This window comes from Chiloscyllium punctatum, chromosome 42 (assembly GCF_047496795.1).
Source record: "Chiloscyllium punctatum isolate Juve2018m chromosome 42, sChiPun1.3, whole genome shotgun sequence".
In the NCBI taxonomy this organism is placed as follows: Eukaryota; Metazoa; Chordata; class Chondrichthyes; order Orectolobiformes; family Hemiscylliidae; genus Chiloscyllium; species Chiloscyllium punctatum.
Genome location: NC_092780.1, coordinates 45835182 through 45858727, shown reverse-complemented (window position 1 = coordinate 45858727; position 23546 = coordinate 45835182). Strand labels below are relative to the sequence as shown.

At 42.7% G+C, this 23546-nt stretch overlaps 1 protein-coding gene across 4 annotated transcripts in view; it reads left to right on the top strand.

The window, feature by feature from the left end:
• strada (STE20 related adaptor alpha) overlaps nucleotides 1-23546 on the top strand; it is a 131293-nt gene that overhangs the window by 45140 nt on the left and 62607 nt on the right. For 3 of the 4 annotated variants that reach the window (XM_072561908.1, XM_072561910.1, XM_072561907.1), the window contains one exon: nucleotides 3895-3923. The exons of the other annotated variant lie outside the window; for it this stretch is intronic. In XM_072561908.1, the coding sequence (XP_072418009.1) occupies nucleotides 3895-3923 (29 nt within the window). The remainder of the gene's footprint in view (nucleotides 1-3894; nucleotides 3924-23546) is intronic. 4 annotated transcript variants of the gene reach the window in all.

Here is a 23546-nt window from a genome sequence, read left to right as displayed (position 1 = left end):
TAGAGATGAGGTCAGTGGGGCAGGAGCATGCTGAGACAATGGGTCGGCCGGGGTGGTCAGGCTTGTGGATCTTGGGAAGGAGGTAGAACCGGGAAGTGTGGGGTTCCCGGACTATGAGGTTGGAAGCTGTGGGTGGGAGATCTCCTGAGGTGATGAGGTTCTGTATGGTCTGGGAGATGATGGTTTCGTGATGGGGGGGTGGGGTCATGGTCGAGGGGTCGGTAGGAAGAGGTGTCCTCGAGTTGGCGCCTGGCTTCAGCGGTGTAGCACTTCTGTTTTAGATTTGTTTATATCTTACATGCTGGGATGTTTTGTCAAGAGAAGATCAATGAGATTAATTTGTCTGTGCACTTTATATGAACTTCCAAAAGGCATTTCATGCGTGAATATGTAACTAGAGTTCATGGAGTAAAAAGGGCAGGCACAACATTGATACAAGGTAAAAGTCAAGCGACAGGAAACACTTTCCTGATACGTGTTATGAACCTAGACTTGAGAGTACAGGGAACAGTTTCAAAATTTGGAAGTGATTCAAAAATTGGACCTATTGGAGGAGGATAGTGTAGATCTCAAAGTACAGCAGCTTGGTAGAATGGGTCAAGCATGAGAAAAATTTAATGTATTGAAGGTGAAATGATTCATCTTGGTAGGAATCACAGAGACACACAATACAACATATAAGATGCAGCTCTGGAGGGGATGTAGGAATGGTCTGTATGCATATAAATCATTGCAGGATGTAAAAGAGATTGAGGATGCAGTATGTTTCATTAATAGTGACTGAAAATATGCAAGCAAGTAGATGAAGTTGAACTTGTCAGATGCTAATTTGGCCTTAGCTGAAGTATTGTCTGACAAGAACAAAGCTGAAGAAAGGTTTGGCAGCATCTGTCGAGAGTAGATAGTGCAGAATGACTTCTTTGGAGCAGTGAGACTTGCTGAGTTTCTCCAGCACTTTGTTTCAGATTTCCAGTATTCTCACAATTTTGTTTTAATTGTACTAATGTGTACAATTTTGAGTGTTACACTTTGGGGAAAATGCGAAGGCATTGGAGGCAGTAAATGATTCACTCGAATAGTTCCAGCGATGAGGAACTTCAGTTTTCATTGAAGAATAGCAAGTTGGGAGGTGATTTTATTAAGGGACTCTTGAAGTGTCTGACCGAGTAGATGAAGAGAAGCTGTTTGCATTTTTGTAAGGATTGAAAATGTGATGACACATTCACAATGATTAACAAAAAAAGTCCATTGTAATATGAAAACCAAGTTCATGCAGCAATTAGTTAGGATCTGGAATGTACTGATCATAGAAGAGAATCCCTACAGTGTGGAAGCAGGCCATTTGGCCCATTGAGTCTACACCGACCCTCCAATGAGTAATCCACCTAAACTGCACAGCTTCTGACCCTGGGAGAAAACCAGAACACCCAGAGAAAGCCCATGTGGAGAATGTGCAACCACAGAGTTGCCTGAAGGTGGAATCAAACCCGGGTCCCCAGTGCTGTGAGGCAACAGTGCTAACCACTGAGCACCCGGGCCACCCCATACTCCCTGAGAGAGTCGTGAAGGCAGGTTAAAGAAGGAAAGTGCTCATTTTTCAGATAATAATCAATGTGCAGTCACAGGGAGAAGGCAAGGCGTTGGCAGTACGTGAATTGTTCCTTTGGAGAGCTGGTAAGGATACATTGGGCCATAGGCTTTGTGATTTGGTGAAGTTGTAGTGATTGAAATGTACTGCCAAAAAGGATGGCAACAGCAGATTCTATTGCAACATTTAAAAGAAATTGGAGGAACGCTTAAGAAGAAGAGTGTACACAGGTCTATGGGAAAAGACCATGGCAGTTGGATTGTTTGGATGTCTGTATCAAGGAGCAAACTCTGTCACAAACTCAGACTAAATGGCCTCCTCCTATTGGTCTATGTGAATACATGGGCAATAAGACATGTTTATGGAATAGCCTAACCAGAGTGGTGGTGGGCATAGAGGATATTATAAACTCTGGGGAGAGTAATTTATCGTAGAGTCATAGAGCATGGAAACAGACTCTTCGGTCCAATTCATCCATGCCAACCAGAGATCCTAAATAAATCCAGTCCCATTTGCCAGCATTTGGCCCATATTACTCCAAACCCTTCCTATTCATATACCCATCCAGGTGCCTTTTAAATGTTGTAAATAAATGTAGTAACTCCACCACTTCCTCTGGCAGTTCATTCCATACCTGCACCAAACCTTCCATGAAAAGGTTGCCCCTTTGGTGTCCCTTAAATCTTTCCCCTCTCACCTTAAATAATTTTGGACTCTACGACCCCAAGGAAAATACTTTGTCAGTTTACCCTATCCATGCACCTCGTGATTTTATAAACCTCTATAAGGTCACCCCTCAGCCTCTGACGCTCAAGGGAAATTCAGTCTCTCCCTATAGCTCAAACCCTCCAACACTCTGGTCAAATGTGTGAATCAAGAAAAATTGTAAATTGAATAAGAAATCTGTGATGGTTGAATTTTATAGAGGTGGTCTTTCTCTGACTAAAAGTGAAGTTGGAGCACTATGGGCAGAATAAAGATGTTGCATCACCAGCAACTGTTATGTCCTGGAGTTTCTGTGAGTATTTTGTTGACAAACTGGTTGTCAGACTTATTTCTCTGTGGTCTTTGTCAGAAAATGGTATTAACTGATGGTTATGGAGAATGCTGTAAGGTTAGTGAGCATTAATGAGCCGTTATTCACCTACTAGTATATTTATATCTGAAACACAGCCTTAAACTTTTCCTTACATTGAACCTTTTTTGTATCTATTTTACATGTTTTAGAATAGTCTTAGCTATCTATACTTGCCTCCGTTGTTCCTCCTATTTCTTTTCCATCGACACTAACTTTAAAGCCTCTTTTGTCTCTTGTAACCTCAGCACTTAAATTTGGCTCGGTATCTTGCTTTCCTACAGAGTCCACAGGCTTTTAAAAACTATTTTTGTACATTAATATCTCAAAGATTATCATCTGTCTTTGAGCAGTTTCTTTCTCCATTCTTTGGGATATGGATGTTACTGAGAAGACCTTCTTTAATTGCCCTTAAACTGACTGGTTTACTTGGCCATTTTAGAGCACAGATAAAAGTCAAACGTGTTGCTGTGGACCTCGAGTTGCCAGATGAATAAGTTTAGCACATTTCCTTCCCTAAAAGGAGTTGACGAGCTAGATGAGTTTTTAGAATAATCAAAGAAAGTTGTCATTGTTACCATTATTCAGTTTATTTTTACATTCCAGATGAATTAATATAATTTAAATTTCAATAGCTGCCCCAATTCCTCAGACCATTAGTCTCTGCCTCTGGATATTAGTCCATTATCCACAGCTATCTCCCTGAAGTATGATGTGAAAGATGTTTTTAATGACATTCACTTCACTTGCACATTGTAATCCACTAGATGAGCATCTGTTGCTTTCCCAAATGATCTTTCTACCCAATGGGGCGACAGTTTGATGAATTATAAGGTACACTGTATTTTTTGTTTGTTGGGATGTTAATACCTTTACTGTGCACTCGTGGATTCTAGCAATTGAATTATTTTGAATTACTGATCTCTCAATATTCTATTAATGTCCTCATGCAATCTGTAATATGTGCAAAATTAATGTAATTTGAGTATGACTGATTTTGTGCAGGTATCAGATGGCATTTAAAAACTATGGAAGTCTCATTCATCATTCAAATGCTGTTACTGCTGTAAAATATAACCTTTTCACTCACCCTGTATAATCTGTAATTCTGTCCCTGTGCCATGTGACCATGATTTGGATTGAGGTATCAGTTGTAATCATGATTACCAATCTTGTTTGCCAATTGTTCTGCCCCACAACTGAAAGTCAACTTTTAGTTTCTTTACTTCAGAGCGACCTCAGGCGGAATATCACAAAAAGGTGAGTACTGAGCACCAAAAGGTTGTAATATTGGTTGCATGTTAGCCATTGTGTAATGTAGTATATGACTTGTGTTGCAGTCAGCTTCACAATAATTGCATCCTTATGAAGTTTGCCTTCCTGTATGTCCAAGCGTTGCTGAAGAGAATTTTATTTTGTTGTCCTGTGTCTAAAAGCAAGTTCCTTTTCTCTAATGTAATAGAAAGAGGGTGATGTGTTAAATGACATTACATAGAGTTACAGCACAAAACCAGGCCATTTTGCCCAACTGGTTTATGATTCTGTTGTGCCTCACATCAACCTCCTCCTCTTCTTTGAATCCAGTTGATAAGTCCTCTTATTTCTTGTTCTCTCAGGGCTTCATCTGGCTTCACCATAAATGCATCTGTGCTTTTTTTGTCTCCACTGACCAATCTGAGTAAAGACTTTTTTGAATTCCTTATTTGATTTATTGGTGATGAACTTGGGGGCCCTAAGTTTTGTTCTTTTCGAGATCTAAATCTGACCGTCTTCATGTTTTTGAATACTTCTGTTAAATTATCCTTCCATTCTCTCTAGAAAAGAGAAGAGCACTTACACATTGCAATCCACAAGCTGAGCATCTGTTGCTTTTCCCAAATGATCGTTGTATTGAATGGGAGGACAGTAAAGGGCTTTTGCCCGAAACGCCGATTTTCCTGCTCCTCGGATGCTGCCTGGCCAACTGTGCTTTTCCAGCACCATTCTAATTTAAACTCTGGTTTCCAGCATCTGCAGTCCTCACTTTTGCCTATTTAATTTAGTACTCCTTCCAAGTCTAACCACTTAGTTTTAGTATAATCCAAGTCTACATTTTCCTACAACTTCCATTACACATTAATGTTAAAACCAAGCTTAATCTCTGAGGAATTTGATTCACCTGGAATCATTTCTAAAAACATTTTCAAGTATGTAAATTCTCACTTGTTGAATGGTAAGGTTTGGAAAGAGAGCATGCTGATGCCAATAGTGCTCAAACCTGCATAGGAGCCTTCAATTCACTCTAGAATTCTCCATTTGATGAGTTGTACCTACACATCACTCTTACGGATCCCATCTGTCTCTGAGTATCACAAAATAAATCTTGATAAAAGCACTATGGAGAGCCCCTTCTACCACACCACTAGTAAGGCAGCCATGAGTTGAAAGCATAATGTTTGCATTCATTATGAGCTGCTGAGGTTTGACTTGGGACATGGAGCTGGGCAACAGAGGCTCATCATTTGCTTCTGGGAAAAATATAGAAATGACATCGAAACATAAAAAAATAGGAGCAGGAGTAGACCTTAGCCTTTCAAGCCTGCTCAGCCATTCACTCTAAAATGCCCTGTTCCCATACATTTTGACCCCGTTAGTCCTAAGAACTGTATCTAACTCCTTCTTTAAAACATTGTGTTTTGTCCTCAATGTCCCATTCTTTTTCCCTCAGTACTACTTCTAGCTCACCTTAAATTCATAGATCACTGAATCCCTGCAGTGTGGAAACAGGCCATTAGAGATGCTATTACACCTGTCAGGTTGGAAATTTTTAACCCCCACAAAATCATCCTTGTGCAGAGTTCTTTCAGATTTTGTTATTTACCCTGTTCAGAGCTACTCTGTGCTTTTTGTTTCATTTCTTTTTCCTAACCAGAGATGCTGTTACACACTTCTAGACGTTTCTTTTTGGCCACCACCAAATGTTACGTGTCTCTAACTGAATCCGGGTTTTTAAGAGTCCAAAGAGTCCTACTCTTAATCAGCTTTGAGGGACCTGCACTTCTAACAGCATCTCCCAATGCCCAGTTTATTTGGAAAGAGTGCCGTCAACTAAGGAATTATGGCAAGCCAGTGATGCCCACATCCCACAAATTGAGGAGTTGGGGAAGGTGACATATCAGTATCCTGGTATAACAGTAAAATTGATTAATATTGAAAATCTTCAAAATCGATGAAATCACAATCTGACCTTTGCTGTAAAATGTTGACTTAACTATAGGGAAACATGACATTTTCTCTTTATGGTTGCACTTCAAGTTGCAGGTTAACATTTAATATTTTACACCACAATTTGGGAGATACATCTGCAATCCATCTGCAGAAACCCTCACTGCTGCGCCATGGCTAAGCTGCTTTGGAACTGGGTTATCCTTATTCTCATGGCCATTTGAGATCCGGAAGATCATTTACAAACTAGATTCAAGCTCCAGTTAATGAGTGAAACCATTTATGAATATCAATGCAACATGCTCCTCACTGTTTTCTCTTCCCCCACCCCTTCAATCATCCATTTTACACCATCCATATTTTGCCTCATCTTCTCCTCCGAGCTCTAACATGCTGGGATGTGCATACACAACCCTGTGGAGCCTTGCTCAAGTTTAAGTGGAAACAGGATCGGCTAAAATTGCAACTACAGGGGCAACACCAGTCTTGGCTTAATCTGGCATTGACCAAATAAGGGGAGGTCGCTGGATGATGCTTGGAAATATGTGCATTGTGTGTGGGCAGTGTGTCTGCTGCATGGCTTTTAATTATGTAGTGCTATCATTCATGAGTTCCATGATTTTCGAGTATTATTTCTGATTTGTCTGTCTTTCCTTCAGAAATCACTGCATTTTAGAATAGAGATGATTTGTAATCAGGTACATGGAGAAACTGATAGAAATTTTGGAAATCTGCTAAACTCTCAGGAGTTAAGAGAGAATAAAACTCTGCTGTCTGAAAGAAACTCCTGTTGGTAAGCAATGTCACAAAGGAATGGAGGTCTGCAAATTTTGTCATTATTTTAAAAAGGTACAAAGAACAGACAAAATAATTCTCTGCCTTTCGATCTGACCTTGTGGATGGTTGGCAAATACAGAAGGATGGGATTAACTGTTACATAAAAAGGCACAGATCAGTCCTGGATAGTCAACATGCTTTTGTTAAGGGAAGGTTGTGCCTTACGAACTAACTTGAACTTTTTGAGGAAGTAACAAGGAGGATTGATGAGGGTAATATAGTAGATGTTGCTTATATAGATTTTAGGAAGGTATTTGACAAGGTCCCACTTGAGACTGGATAGAAAATGTAAAGCCCATTCGGAAATGTAGTAAGTTGGATCCAGAATTGGTTCAAGACAGGAAACAAAGGGTAAAGGTTGATGAATGTTTTTGTGAATAGAAAGCAGTTTCCAGTGGTCCACAGGACTTGATGTTGCTGTTCATACTATACATTAATGAGTCACATTTAAATTTAGAACATAGAACATTACAGTGTAGTACAGGCCCTTCGGCTCTCAATGTTGTGCCGACCTGTGGAACCAATCTGAAGCCCATCTATCCTATGCTATTCCATTTTCATCCATATGTTTATCCAATGACCATTTAAATGTCTTGAAAGTTGGCAAGTCTACTGCTGTTGTAGGCAGTACATTCCATGACACCTATTACTGAGTAAAGAAACTACCTCTGACATCTGTCCTGTATCCATCACCCTCTCAATTTAAAGCTACGTCCCCTTGTGCTAGCCATCACCATTCGAGGAAAAAGGCTCACACTGTTCACCCTATCTAACCCTCTGATTATCTTCTGTCTCAATTAACTCACCTCTCTACCTTCTTCTCTCTAACGGAAACAGCCTCAAGTCCCTCAGCTTTTCCTCATAGGATCATGCCTCCATACCATGCAACTTTCCTGTATATCTCCTCTGAAGCCTTTCCAAAGCTTCCATGTCCCTCCTATAATGCGGTGACCAGAATTGGAAGCAATACTCCAAGTGTGGCTGCACCGGAGTTTCGTACAGCTGCAATATGACCACGTGGCTCCAAAACTCCACCCCTCTACCAATAAAACCTAATACACTGTATACCTTCTTAACAGCCCTATCAACCTGGGTGGCGACTTGCAGGGACCTATGTACATGGACACAGAGATCTCTCTGCTCATCTACACGACAAAGAATCTTACCATTAGCCCAGTACTCTGTATTCCTGTTGCTCTTTCCAAAGTGAGCCACCTCACGCTTTTCTGCATTAAACTCCATTTGCCATTTCTTAGTCCAGCTCTGCAGCTTATCTACATTCCTCTGTAACTTAGAACATCCTTCAGCACTGTCCACAACTCAATCGACCTTAGTGTCATCCACAATTTTACTAGCCCATCCTTTTATGCCCTCATCCAGGTCATTTAGGAAAATGACAACTGCAGTGGCCCCAGAACAGATCCTTGTGGTACACCATTAGTAATTGAACTCCAGAATGAACATTTCCCATCAACCACCATCCTCTGTCTTTTTTCAGCTAGCCAACTTCTGATCCAAACCACTAAATCCTCAATCTCACATCTCTGTATTTTGTGCAATAGCTTACTGTGGGGAACCCTAACAAACACTTTACTGAAGTCCCTGTACACCACATCAACCACTTTACCCTCATCCACCTGTTTGGTCACCATCTCAAAGAACTCAATAAGGTTCGTGAGGCATGATCTATCCTTTACAAAACTGTGTTGACTATCCCTAATCAATTTATTCCATTCTATATGATTGTAAATCCTATCTCTTAAAACCTTTCCAACATTTTACCCACAACCAAAGTAAGGTTCACTGGTCTATATTACCAGGGTCTCTACTCCCCTTCTTGAACAGTGGAATGACATTTGCTATCTTCCAGTCACATGGCACCATTCCTGTAGATGATGATGTCACAAAGATCAAAGCCAAAGCCTCAGCAGTCTCCTCCCTGGTTTCCCAGAGAATCCTAGGATAAATCCCAACTGGCCCAGGTGGATTATCTTTTGTCTCACTTTCCAGAATTTCTAACACCACCTCCTTGTGAATGTCAATCCCATCTAGTCTCGTATCTCACTGTTGTTCTTGACAACATTGTCTTTTTCCAGTGTGAATACTGAAGAAAACTATTCATTTAGCGCTTACCCTAGCTCCTCTGATTCCACGCACAACTTCCCACGACTATCTTTGAGCCGAATCTTTCTCTAGTCATTCTATTATTCCTGAAATACCTATAGAAGGCTTTAGGTTTTTCCTTGATCCTATCTGTTAACGAGTTCTCATGTCCCCTCCTGGCTATTCTTAGTTCTGTCTTTAGGTCTTTCCTGGCTAATTTGTAACTCTCAAGCCCTAACTGAGCTTTCACGTCTCATCCTAACATAAGTCGCCTTCTTAATCTTGAAGAAGCGGACGAAGGTGGCTTATGGGAGGCACGTTTGGACAATTTGCAGCTGACTCAATGGCTGTGTAGTTGATAATGAAGAGGATTATAGAACATAGAACAATACAGCACGGAACCGGCCCTTCGGCCCACAATGTTGTGCCGAGCATTTGTCCTAGCTTAAGCACCTATCCAATTGCCGCTTAAAGGTCACCAATGATTCTGACTCTGCCACTCTCACAGGCAGCGCATTCCATGCCCCCACCACACTCTGGGTAAAGAGTGGCATCCCCCCTATACCTTCCACCCTTCACCTTAAATTTATGTCCCCTTGTAACACTCTGTTGTACCTGGGGAAAAAGTCTCTGACTGTCTACTCTATCTATTCCCCTGATCATCTTATAAGCCTCTATCAAGTCACCCCTCATCCTTCGCCATTCCAATGAGAAAAGGCCTAGCACACTCAACCTATCCTCGTACGACCTATTCTCCATTCCAGGCAACATCCTGGTAAATCTCCTCTGCACCCTCTCCAAAGCTTCCACATCTTTCCTAAAATGAGGTGACCAGAACTGCACACAGAACTCCAAATGTGGCCTTACCAAGGTCCTATACAGCTGCAACATCACCTCACGACTCTTGAATTCAATCCCTCTGCTAATGAACGCTAATACACCATAGGCCTTCTTACAAGCTCTATCCACCTGAGCGGCAACTTTCAAAGATCTATGAACATAGACCCCAAGATCCCTCTGCTCCTCCACCTTACTAAGGACCCTACCGTTAACCCGGTATTCCACATTCTTATTTGTCCTTCCAAAATGGACAACCTCGCACTTGATTGGGTTGAATTCCATCTGCCACTTCTCAGCCCAGCTCTGCATCATATCTAAGTCCCTTTGCAGCCGAAAACAGCCCTCCTCACTATCCACAACTCCACCAATCTTCGTATCGTTTGCAAATTTACTGACCCACCCTTCGACTCCCTCTTCCAATAAAAATTACAAACAGCAGAGGACCCAGAACTGATCCCTGCAGAACTCCACTTGTAACTGGGCTCCAGGCTGAATATTTACCATCTACCACCACTCTCTGACTTCAACCTGTTAGCCAGTTCTCTGTCCGACTGGCCAAACTTCCCACTATCCTATGCCTTCTGACTTTTCGCATAAGCCTACCATGGGGAACCTTATCAAATGCCTTACTAAAATCCATGTACACTACATCCACTGCTCTCCCCTCATCCACATGCTTGGTCACCTCCTCGAAGAATTCAATAAGACTTATAAGGCAAGACCTACCCCTCATAAATCCGTGCTGGCTGTCCCTAATCAAGCAGTGTCTTTCCAGATACTCATAAATCCTATCCCTCAGTACCCTTTCCATTACTTTGCCTACCACCGAAGTAAGACTAACTGGCCTATAATTCCCGGGTATATCCCTATTCCCTTTTTTGAACAGGAGCACAACATTCGCCACTCTCCAGTCCCCTGGCACCACCCACATTGACAGTGAAGATGAAAAGATCATTGCCAACGGTTCTGCAATTTCCTCTCTTGCTTCCCACATATTCCTAGGATCTATCCCGTCAGGCCTGGGGGACTTGTCTATCCAAGTTTTTCAAAATGCTCCAACACCTCTTCCTTCCTAACAAGTATCTCCTCTAGCTTACCAGTCCGTTTCATACTCTCCTCTTCAACAATACGGTCCCTCTCATTTGTAAATACAAATTGCCGTGGATTGCAGGATGATACCAGTAATTTGTTTGACTTCACCTGACGAAGGGGCTGTGCTCTGAAAGCTTGTGATTTCAAATAAACCTGTTGGATTATACTCTGGTGTCGTCTGACATCTGGATGTAGATAGGTTAAGCAGATGTGCAAAAACTTGTCAAATGGAATATATTGTGGAGAACAGAAGAGCTGAATGTTAACTAAATGGAGTAAGAGTGCAGAAAGTTACCAATAGATATAGAAGTCCTTGTGCATAAATCATAAAAAAGCTTGCATACAATATCTATGGGTAACCGAGTAGGAAAACGAAATGATGCTTGTTTTGTTTCAAGGGGAGTTGTGTAAAAATAGGGAAGTCTCACTTAACTATACAAGGCATAGTTCAACTCCTGTTGGAATACTGCAAACAATTTTGGTCCCCATATTTAAACAAAGATATACATGCATTATACTCGGTCCACAGAACACTCACAGGTTGGTCTCGGGTTTGAGGCAATTGTCTTGGGAGGAGAGGTTGATCCTGAAATTTGGGAATTTCAAAAAATGCGGGTCAACCTTCCAGAAACATACAGGAATCTTGCAGGACCTGTGGAGAAGTTGTCTCCATCCTTTCAGGAGGGCCCAGGACCAGAGGACATATTCTCAGAATAAGGGATCACCTGCGTAAGACAAAGATGAAAAAAATTTCCTTTGAAATCTCTGTTAGCACAGAGTTTTGTCGAGACTGGTTTTTAAGGATTTCTTTTTAGATTACTTAGTGTGGAAACAGGCCCTTCGGCCCAACAAGCGAAACCCACCCATACCCCTACATCTACCCCTTACCTAACACTACGGGCAATTTAGCATGGCCAATTCACCTGACCTGCACATCTTTGGACTGTGGGAGGAAACCGGAGCACCCGGAGGAAACCCACGCAGACACGAGGAGAATGTGCAAACTCCACACAGTTAGTCACCTGAGGCGGGAATTGAACCCGGGTCTCTGGTGCTGTGAGGCAGCAGTGCTAACCACTGTGCCACCGTGCCGCCCACAAGGCTGAGATAAAATTTTAATCTGGAAGGAAATCGAGAGTTATGAGGAAAAGGCAGGAAAATGGAGTTGGGTATTATCAATCAGCCATGATCTCATTGAATGGCAGAGCAGGAGTTGATAGGATGTATAATGTATAATGCATTTCTGCTCAAAGTTATCGATTTTCAAGAAAGTTGCAGGGCTTGAAACTTGCATCAGTGAGGAAAGATCAGATAAGCTTAGGTTGTTTTCTTTAAAGCAGAGGAAGTTGACTTAGCTGAAGAGTACAGAATGTTCGAGGAGCTTGCATCGACTGGACAAGGAAATCTGTTTTCCATTTTCAGAGAAATTAATTACTAAGGGTCACAGATTTAAGGTGATTAGAGTGGACATGAGGAGACATTTTTTTCACCCACTGTATGATAGATTTTTGAATATTTCTACTAGTTTGGGGGTTTACACCGAAACCGGATCTATCCCTAAAGTGCTGTAACCTGCAAGGTGGAAAATAGGAATAGAAAAGGTGGCCAGTTTATATTAACGTATGCAGTCATGAGGAGCTGAATGGCCTCTTCTGTGTCAAACTGTGGTTTTCTGGAAAATGGTTAATATCAGGTGTTTATTTATACACGCTAGGGAGGATGAATGCCACAAACATTAGGTATGTTTTGCTCCCATATTTGAACAAGATTTTCAAGTCCCAAAGTATGGTGTTAACTGCAAGGCCCATATATTCAGGTGTCTGTGTGTGCTATTTTGTCCCAGTGAGAAATGTCTCATGCTCATTTTTATTTTTAAACTGATTTATTCCTTGAACAAAAGCTGCTCTATTATTGACTGCCAGATTGAAATTGTGTGTGTCTGTTTAATTTGGGGCTGAAATGGTAACTGAAAGGCACATCAACCCCCTTGAAAAGCAAGATTCCAATCCATTGTGCAGAAACAGATTTGCTATATTAAGAACTAAGCATACTTTAAAACTTTTAGACCCCTTTTAATGTGTTGTTACCTTTAACAGGGCATTAATCTTATCAAGATATGGGGTATTAATGTTGGATAAGGAACAACCAAGACCCTGACAGTTCCAAATGGGACCAAGTAACTACAGGTGGTTGCTGTACCTGAACAAGATTGAGGATCATAGATCTCTCTGACTTGTGGTAAAGGAGTTAAAATTAAAGCAGATGTGCACTGTGAAGTCATGGAGAAAAACATTAATGTTTGTAAGATCTGTTTTGTAAACCAGAGATTCCAATTTTAGTAACCCATTCCTTTGTAATTAACAACTGGGAATTTCATTCCATCTTCCTTTCCTATAGTCCATCTGGACTTGGAGGTTTGTCAACCCACAGCTCCATCAAAATGTGTTTCGTACCATTTCCCTTGTGATTATAATTTCGCAAAGTACTCTCTGCCTTCCACTTCCTGACTTACAGCTGCTACTTGTGTTTTGCCTCTCTGGGGCAGTGCACTGGAAACATCAAGCCTGATTATTCCTGCAGTCATCCGATAAGTTTCAGGCAAGGTAAAAATATGCAAAATTCCCAAATTTGTGTCTCTCTTAAATCCAGGTTGACAGAGGGCACAGACCAGGAATTACTTTTTATTACAAATAAATAGATTCTAACTACAGATAAACAGTTGTGAATCATCAACCTATAACCAATAGGTGAAACTCCAACCTTTAATCCTGTCTACCCACATGTACAGCCAGGCACGTAGGAAAAGAAACATTGATCACTTGGAACCTAGTTCAGTGATCCCTGTTCAGAGTTTGCTGAAAGCGTCAGTGGTTTTCCTTCCTAGATACTTTCACTTGTTTACAGAAGATACAGGATGACTAGTATATCTTTTTGAAGATCTCTGACATATTAATCGAAAGTCTTGGTTTATAGCGAGGGGTAAAAAAACCACCTATCTTCAGGTCGGTGATGCTTTTTACTGCAGAACAGAAACGCAGCACTTTGCAGTCCAGGGGTCCAATTGCTTCAGCCTCAATTATTCACAGTGCCAAGCTATTCTCCTGCCTGTTGGCCAATCACATTGTTATTCGCAGGCAAGGGCTCCTTTGTCATCGATAGCTCCCGCTCAAAAAAAACTATAGCAGAGAGGTATCAGAAGGTATTCTAACTCATACTTGTACTAAGTAAGTAATTAACTAACTAAGCAGAGATGGCTGGGCAGGTGATGTGCTGTTGCTGTATGATGTGGGAGCTGGCTGATCCCATTGTGAACGGCAGTGACCACATCTGCAGCAAGTGTTGGTTGCTGGAAGAACTCCGGATCAGAGTTGATGATCTGGAATCTGAGCTTCAAACACTGCGGCATATCCGGGAGGGGGAGAGTTACCTGGACGCTTTGTTTCAGGAGGCAGTCACACCTGGGAGATTAATTAATTCCCACTCAGCTAGTGATCAGGCACAAAAGAGTGTGACTGTAAGTGAGGCAGGTAGGGGGACCCAGAGTTCAGGAGTGGAGGAGCCTCAGCCCTTGACCTTGTCCAACAGGTACGAGATTCTTGCTCCCTGTTCGGATGAGGAAAAGGGCTCTGGACAGGATGAGCCAACTGACCAAGGCACCATGGTGCAGAAGGCCATTCAAGAGGGGGGAGCTAATAGACAGGTAGTGGTTATAGGGGATTCTATTATTAGGGGGACAGATAGTATCCTTTGCAAGCCGGATCGGGAGTCTCGCATGGTGTGTTGCCTGCCCGGTGCCAGGGTGCGAGACATCTCTGACCGGCTTGAAAGGATATTGGAGCGGGAGGGGGAGGATCCAGTTGTTGTGGTCCACGTTGGTACCAACAACATAGGCAAGACTAGGGTGGAGGACCTGTTTGGGCATTACGAAGCACTAGGCAGGAAATTGAAGCACAGGTCCTCAAGGGTCATAATCTCCGGATTACTGCCCGAGCCACGTGCCAATTGGCATAGGGACAAGAAAATTAGGCAAGTAAACACGTGGCTAAGGGATTGGTGTGGGAAAGAGGGATTCCACTTCATGGGGCACTGGCATCAGTTTTGGAACAGGGGGGATCTGTACCGTTGGGACGGTCTCCACCTGAACCGATCAGGTACCAATGTTCTGGCTAAGAGGATAAATAGGGTGGTCAGTAGGACTTTAAACTTCTGAGTTGGGGGAAAGGGAAAGTGAAAGCAACAGGGAGTATGGAGGTAAATGGAAAGATAAGCAGCAGGATAGCATGTTTCCAGGCGGATTTAAAATTGAGGCAGACTGAGAATGCAGAAAAAAGCAAGGATAACTTAGGACGTATGACTTACAACATCTCTAATAAGGAAGTTAGCATTAAGGCACTTTACCTGAATGCTCGTAGCATTCATAACAAAGCCGATGAATTAATGGCACAGATAATAGTGAATGATTATGATGTAGTAGGCATCACAGAGACTTGGTTACAGGGGGGTCAGGACTGGCAGTTAAACCTCCATGGTTTTTCGACTTATCGAAAAGACAGAGAGGTGGGCAGAGGGGGTGGAGTTGCCTTGTTAGTTAAGAACAAAATTAAATCTATGGTATTGAATGACATAGCGTCGGATGATGTGGAGTCTGTGTGGGTGGAATTGAGGAACCACAAAGGCAAAAAAACCATAATTGGAGTTGTGTACAGACCTCCTAACAGTGGTCAGGACCAGGGACGCAACATGTACCGGGAAATAGAGAAGGCATGTCAGAAAGGCAAGGTTACATTGATCATGGGTGACTTCAATATGCAGGTGGACTGGGTAAATAATGTTGCTAGTGGATCTAAAGAAAGGGAATTCATGGAATGCTTACAGGATGGCTTTTTGGAACAGCTAGTCATGGAGCCCACAAGAGAGCAGGCTATTCTGGACCTAGTGCTTTGCAATGAACCAGACTCTATAAAAGATCTTAAAGTAAGGGAACCCTTAGGAAGTAGCGACCATAATATGGTAGAGTTCAGTCTGGAGTTTGAAAGGGAGAAGGCGAAATCTGATGTAATGGTGTTACAGTTGAATAAAGGTAATTATGAGGGCATGAGAGAGGAACTGACTAAAATAGACTGGAAGCAGAGGCTAACCGGGAAGACACTAGAGCAAAAATGGCAGGAGTTTGTAGGTATAATTGAGGACACTGTACAGAGGTTCATTCCCAAGAAAAGAAAGATTAACCGGGGAGGGATTAGACAACCTTGGCTGACAAAGGAAGTCAGGAAATGTATTAAAGAAAAAGAGAGATCCTATAAAGTGGCTAAGAACAGTGGGAAATCAGAAGATTGGGAAGGATACAAAAGCAAACAGAGGATAACAAAGAGTGTAATAAGAAATGAGAGGATCAAATATGAAGGTAGGCTAGCCAGTAATATTAGAAATAATAGTAAAAGTTTCTTTCAGTACATAAGAAACAAACGACAGGCAAAAGTAGACATTGGGCCACTTCAAACTGATGCAGGGAGCCTAGTGATGGGAGATAAGGAAATAGCAGGAGAACTTAACAAGTACTTTGCGTCAGTTTTCACAGTGGAAGACAGGAGTAATATCCCAAAAATTAAAGGGTGTCACCGGGCTGAGTTGAGTATGGTTGCCATTACGAAAGAGATAGTGCTAGAAAAGTTAAAAAGTCTTAAAATTGATAAATCTCCTGGCCCCGATGGGATACACCCTAGAGTTCTGAGAGAGGTTGCTGAGGAAATAGCAGAGGCATTGGTTGAGATCTTTCAAGAGTCACTGGAGTCAGGAAAGGTCCCGGACGATTGGAAGATGGCTGTAGTAACCCCCTTGTTCAAGAAAGGATCAAGGCAAAAGATGGAAAATTATAGGCCAATCAGCTTAACCTCGGTTGTTGGTAAAATTCTAGAATCCATCATTAAGGATGAGGTTTCTAAATTCTTGGAAGAGCAGAGTCTGATTAGAACAAGTCAACATGGATTTAGTAAAGGGAGGTCATGCCTGACAAACCTGTTGGAATTTTTTGAAGAGGTAACAAGTAGGTTAGACCAGGGGAACCCAGTGGATGTGGTCTATCTGGACTTTCAAAAGGCCTTTGATAAGGTGCCACACGGGAGACTGCTGAGCAAGGTGAGGGCCCATGGTGTTCGAGGTGAGCTGCTGGGATGGATTGAGGATTGGCTATCTAACAGAAGGCAGAGAGTTGGGATAAAAGGTTCTTTTTCAGAATGGCAGCCGGTGACGAGCGGTGTCCCGCAGGGTTCGGTGCTGGGGCCACAGCTGTTCGCATTATATATTAATGATTTGGATGAGGGAACCGGGGGCATTCTAGCGAAGTTTGCCGATGATACAAAGTTAGGTAGACAGGCAGGTAGTACTGAGGAAGTGGGGAGGCTACAGAAGGATCTAGACAGGTTGGGAGAGTGGTCCAGGAAATGGCTGATGGAATTTAACGTGAGCAAGTGCGAGGTCTTGCACTTTGGCAAAAAGAATATAGGAATGGACTACTTTCTAAATGGTGAGAAACTTAATAAAGCCAAAGCACAAAGGGATCTGGGAGTGCTAGTCGAGGATTCTCTAAAGGTAAACATGCAGGTTGAGTCTGTGATTAAGAAAGCGAATGCAATGTTGTCTCTTATCTCAAGAGGGTTGGAATATAAAAGCAGAGATGTACTACTAAGACTTTATAAAGCTCTGGTTAGGCCCCATTTGGAGTACTGTGTCCAGTTTTGGTCCCCACACCTCAGGAAGGACATACTGGCACTGGAACGTGTCCAGCGGAGATTCACACGGATGATCCCTGGAATGACAGGTCTAGCATATGAGGAACGGCTGAGGATACTGGGGTTGTATTCGTTGGAGTTTAGAAGATTAAGGGGAGATCTAATAGAGACGTACAAAATAATACATGGCTTTGAAAAGGTGGATGCTAGAAAATTGTTTCTGTTAGGCGAGGAGACTAGGACCCGTGGACACAGCCTTAGAATTAGAGGGGGTCATTTCAGAACGGAAATGCGGAGACATTTCTTCAGCCAGAGAGTGGTGGGCCTGTGGAATTCATTGCCACGGAGTGCAGTGGAAGCCGGGACGCTAAATGTCTTCAAGGCCGAGATTGATAGGTTCTTGTTGTCTAGAGGAATTAAGGGCTACGGGGAGAACGCTGGCAAGTGGAGCTGAAATGCGCATCAGCCATGATTGAATGGCGGAGTGGACTCGATGGGCCGAATGGCCTTACTTCCACTCCTATGTCTTATGGTCTTATGGTCTTATGGACTTTAGTGCGCAGACCAACTAGCCAAATCTTCATTAATGCGCAGACCTAATTCCAGCTTGTTTGTAATCGGACTTCCACTGCTGCTTGAATGCTCTTACCTCCTTTCCTGTCTGTCCTGAAGACTCTAAACTGGAATATTGAGTTGCCAATCATGACCCCTTTTTAACCATGTCCCAGTGACAGCAATTCCATCATACTCCTGTGTTTTCACTTATGCCCTCAACCCATGTATCTTGTTTGTCGGACTCTTCTGTTTTTGTGATCACTAACATGTACCAGGATCTGACTCGGCAAAAGTGAGGACTGCAGATGCTGGAGATCAGAGTCAAGATTAGAGTGGTGCTGGAAAAGCACAGCAGGTCAGGCAGCATCCGAGGAGCAGCAAAGTAGACATCAGGCCTCATTCCTGATGAATGGCTTTTGCCCAAAACATCTACTTTCCTGCTCCTTGAATGCTGCCTGACCTGCTGTGCTTTGCCAGCACAATTCTAATCTTGACCAGGATCTGTCTGTTTGCCTATCCCCTTCAGAATTTGCTGAGGCCATTCAGTAAATTTCCTGACCCTGGCATAAGGGAGACAATGTACCACCCTGGAACCTCTTTTGCACCACAGAAATATCTGTCTATTCCCCTTACAATTGAATTCCTACGACTTTCGCCTTGGCATTTTTCATCTTCCTGTCTTTTGCAGGAGACCCATCCATGATGCCATGCAGTTGGCTGCCACTGCATTACTCTGCAAGTCATCTCCCCCAGAAGTATCTAAAATGGTAAATCTGTTTTGTGAAAAAGAGAGGGATGGTGATAGGGACCTCTTGTACTACCTACCTTCCTCTCCTCTGACAGGTGGACACCCATGCCCTTTCTACCTGTTCAATCTGCAACCACAGTGTGATCACCTTACTGAATATGGGATCCATGACTTGCTCAGCTTCCTGGATGCTCCACAGTGAATTCAGCTCCAGCTCCAAAATGTGGTTTGTCAGTAGTTGTAGCTAAATATACTTCCTGCACATGTGTTCAGTAGGGACAACTGAAGCTTCAATGATTTACCACATAGTTCAGGAGGAGCATATCACGGGGGTGAGTTCTGCTGTCATGATTTCTCTTCAGTGTGTGTAAACCTCTTCTCAAAAAATACATAATTATCTTCATGTAAGAACACTGCTAACTTGCTTCCCCAATGTTAACTTACCCTACATTTATTTTCATTTATGAGTTTGTGGAATGTGGGTGTCGCTGCTGGTCAGCATTTATTGTGCATCCCTTCCTGCCCTTGAGAAGGTGGTAGTGAGCTGCTGCCTTGAAACACGATGTGAAAGAGCTAGTGTTGGACTGGGATGGACGAAGTTTAAAAATCTCACAACACCAGGTTATAATCCAGTGGGTTTATTTGGAAGCACTAGCTTTTGGAGTGCTGCTCATTCATCAGGAGCAGCACTCTGAAAGCTAGTGTTTCCAAATAAACCTGTTGGACTATAACCTGGTGTTGTGTGATTTTCAACTTCTTGAACTGCTGCAGTTCACCTACTGTGGGTTGACTTAAAATACCATTAGGGAGATAATTCCAGGATTTTGATCCAGTGATAATGAAGGAACGGGCAGTATATTTCCAAGTGAGTAGCTTGGAGGGGACCTTGAAGGTGATGGTGTTCCCATGTATCTGCTGCCCTTGTCCTTCTAAATGGAAGTGTTTGCAAGGTGTTGTCTGAGGATCTTGCATGAATTTCTTCAGTACATCTTGTAGATAGTACAAAATCAAAGCAAATTACTGCGGATGCTGGAAAATCTCAGCATCTGTAGGGAGAAAAAAGAGCTGACATTTCAAATCTAACTGACCCTTTGTCAAAGCTAAAAAAAGGCAGAAATGGGGAGGTATTTATATTAGGCTGAGAAGGTGAGAAGCAAAGGTAGCAATAAAGAGGTGATAATGACAATGCATAGAGAGATGATAGGGAGATTAGGAACTGTGAATGACCAAGACTGACAAAATATGTGGGGGATGGGTAAAGCAGAGGCAAAATGGAAAACAGGGGAGAAGAGTAGCAAAGGGGGAAGAGGAGAGGAAAAAGGTGATGAGAGAGTGGGGAGCGAGAAAAAGAGGGACAATCAAGAAATAAGAGGTACAGAACAGTGAAAAAAAATTTAAAATAATAAAATAAAAGAAATAAAATTACGGAGCCGAATGAAAACAGAGGGGTCGAGATGGGATAATCATCTGAAGTTGTTGAATTCAATGTTGAGACCGGCAGGCTGTAATGTGCCTAATCGGAAGATGAGATGCTGTTCCTCCAGTTTGCGTTGAGCTTCACTGGAACATTGCAGCAGGTCAAGGACAGACATGTGGGTATGGGAGCAGGATTGTGTGTTGAAGTTGCAAGCCACGGGAAGGACGAGATGGACTGCATGCTGTCGAGAGCCTTGTCAACAACTGTAGGTGGGAAGCCACGGTTGGAGGAGAAGGAGCACATATTAAGAGCACCACTTTGGAAAATGGCCTCATCAGAACAAATGCGGCGGAGGCGAAGGAGTTGAGAGTGGCTTGCCACTTCAACACGCAATCCTGCTCCCATGCCTGTGACAATGTTCCAGTGAAGCTCAATGCAAACTGGAGGAACAGCATCTCATCTGCGCCATGACCCTCACCTCCTCCCTCCTCCCTCCCCTCCCAGAACAAGGATAGGGTCCCTCTTGTTGTCCCCTTTCACCCCACCAACCTTCACATGCAAAGAATAATCCTCTGCCATTTTCGCCAACTCCAACATGACGCCACCACTAAACACATCTTCTCTTCCCCTCCCTCCCCCTGTCTGCATTCCGCAGAGGTCGTTCCCTCCGGGACAACCTAATCCACGCCTTCATCACACCTAACACCTCTCCCATCACACACGGAACCTTCCCATCACACCTAACACCTCTTCCATCACCCATGCAATCGCAGAAGGTGCAATACCTTCCCCTTTACCTCTTCCATGCTCACCATCCAAGGCCCCAAACACTCATTTCAGATTAAATAGCGTTTCACTTGTACCTCTTTCAATTTGGTCTATTGCATTTGTTGCTCCCAATGTGGTCTCCTCTATATCAGAGATACAAAACACCGACTTGCTTTGCTGAGCACCTTCAGTCTATACGCAATCATGTCCTGGACCTTCCTGTGGCTTGCCACTTCAACACCCAATCCTGCTCCCATACCCACATGTCTGTCCTTGGCATGTTGCAATGTTCCAGTGAAGCTCAATGCAAACTGGAGGAGCAGCATCTCATCTTCCGATTAGGCACGTTACAGCCTGCCGGTCTCAACATTGAATTCAACAACTTCAGATGATTGTCCCATCTCAACCCCTCTTTTCATTCTGCTCCATAATTTTATTTCATTGATTTTATTTAATATATTTTTTTTCACTGTTCTGTACCTCTTATTTCTTGATTGTCCCTCTTTTTCTCGCTCCCCACTCTCTCATCACCTTTTTCCTCTCCTCTTCTCCCTTTGCTACTCTTCTCCCTGTTTTCCACTTTGCCTCTGCTTCACCCATCCCCCACACATTTGTCATATTGCACTGGCTTTAGCCTTGGTCATTCACAGCTCCTAATCTCCCTATCATCTCTCTATGCACTGTCATTATCACCTCTTTATTGCTACCTTTTGCTTCTGGAGACATGACTCACCTTCTCTCAACCTAGTATAAATACCTCCCTATTTTTCCTTTTTTTTTTAGCTTTGACAAAGGGTCAGTTAGACTTGAAACGTCAGCTCTTTTCTTTGCTTACAGATGCTGCCAGACTTGCTGAGATTTTCCAGCATTTTCTCTTTTGGTTGTAGATAGTACACCTGGGGGGAGTGGATGCTTGAGGATATAGTGCTTATTGAACAGGCTGCTTTGTCCTGGATGGTGTCAAGTTTTCTGAGTGTTGTTGGAGCTGTACCCATTCAGGCAAGTGGTGAGTATGACATCACGCTCCTGACTTAGATTAGATTAGACTTCCTACAGTATGGAAACAGGCCATTCAGCCCAACAAGCCCACACCGACCCTTCAAAGAGTAACCCACCCAGACCCATTTCCCGACATTTACCCCTGAATAATGCGCCTAACATGATGGGCAATTTAACATGGCCAATTTATCTCATCTGCACATCTTTGGATTGTGGGAGGAAACCCATGCAGACACGGGGAGAATGGGCAAATTGCACAGATAGTCACCCGAGGCGGGAATCAAGTCCGGGTCCCTGGCGCTGAGAGGCAGCAGTGCTCACCACTGAGTCACCGTGCAACCCCTTGTGCTTGTGCTTTGTAGATGGTGGACACGTTTTGGGGAGTCAACAGATGAGTTACTCACTGCAGTACTCCTAGCCTCTGACTTGCTCTTGTCGCTACTGTGTTTGTATGATGAGTCCAGTTGAGTTTCTGGTCAATGATAACCCTCAGATGTTGGTAGTAGGGGAATTCAGTGATGGTAGCAACATTGAATATCAAGGGTTAAGTTTTCTCTTAATGGTGATGGTCCCCTGCAGCTGTTAGACTGGAACTCCATTTTCTCCAGTTGAAGCTGAAGAATGTAGCCTCACAAGCTATTAGACCCTGAAAAACAACCTTATTACAAAAAAGAAATGCAGAAAACACCACTTCCCCTGTGCAGTGAACTCCCACGATGCTCTACTTTTCTAGTGTCTCTCACTCACTTGTGCTGCACCTCACTGTCTAAGTATTTTCTCTCAACTGCTCATGCAAAGCATACTGATGGTCTGCTTTTAACAGACCCATACCTAGATAGAGCTGGGGTCAACTGAAATAACTCACTTGTTAAACTTTCGTAGTAATCACCACCCTTGAGGTTTTATTCAGACTTCAGATGATTGACTGACAACTGTCCCTCAGTCAACTGGTTTAGCTGTCTTATTGCCTTTTAACCAGACAACTGAACTTAAAAATATATAATCTATATTATATATATATATATATATAAAAGTTGGTGAAGTCTCCTTTTATTTCTGACGGTGCACTAAATTTCCAGTATCTCTTTCTCACTTGGGTTCTACTGGGTATGCTTTCTCCCAGCTACACATGTACTGATCTCAACAAACCATTTAAGAATCCTGAATGGAATAGGATGATGGGTGAAGAAAAACCTTTGACAAGTGGAAATATGTATGCTGCCCTGCTTGATGTGGTTTTCGTCATCAAATTGTGGAGTGCGATTGTTACACCAACAATCATCAAATTGTCCAAAAATGGAGGAAAATTCAATTTAATGCTGGAGAGGATAACTTTGAAAGCAAAAACACCACACCTAATCCAGAGATAGATCTTTACAATGATGTCATAACCAAATAGATGCAATGAAATTTTATCTTTGGATGTTGTCGACAAGACAACTGTTTTAAAATGCTTTTATTATAATTAAAGGTATCTTTGTACCATTAATTTATTCCATGAACGATGCCATTTTAATCTAATGCAAATTTATTTCCATGTGATAAAATTGTTTCAAAGGTTAGTTTGTATGTTGATATGTATGGTAATGATC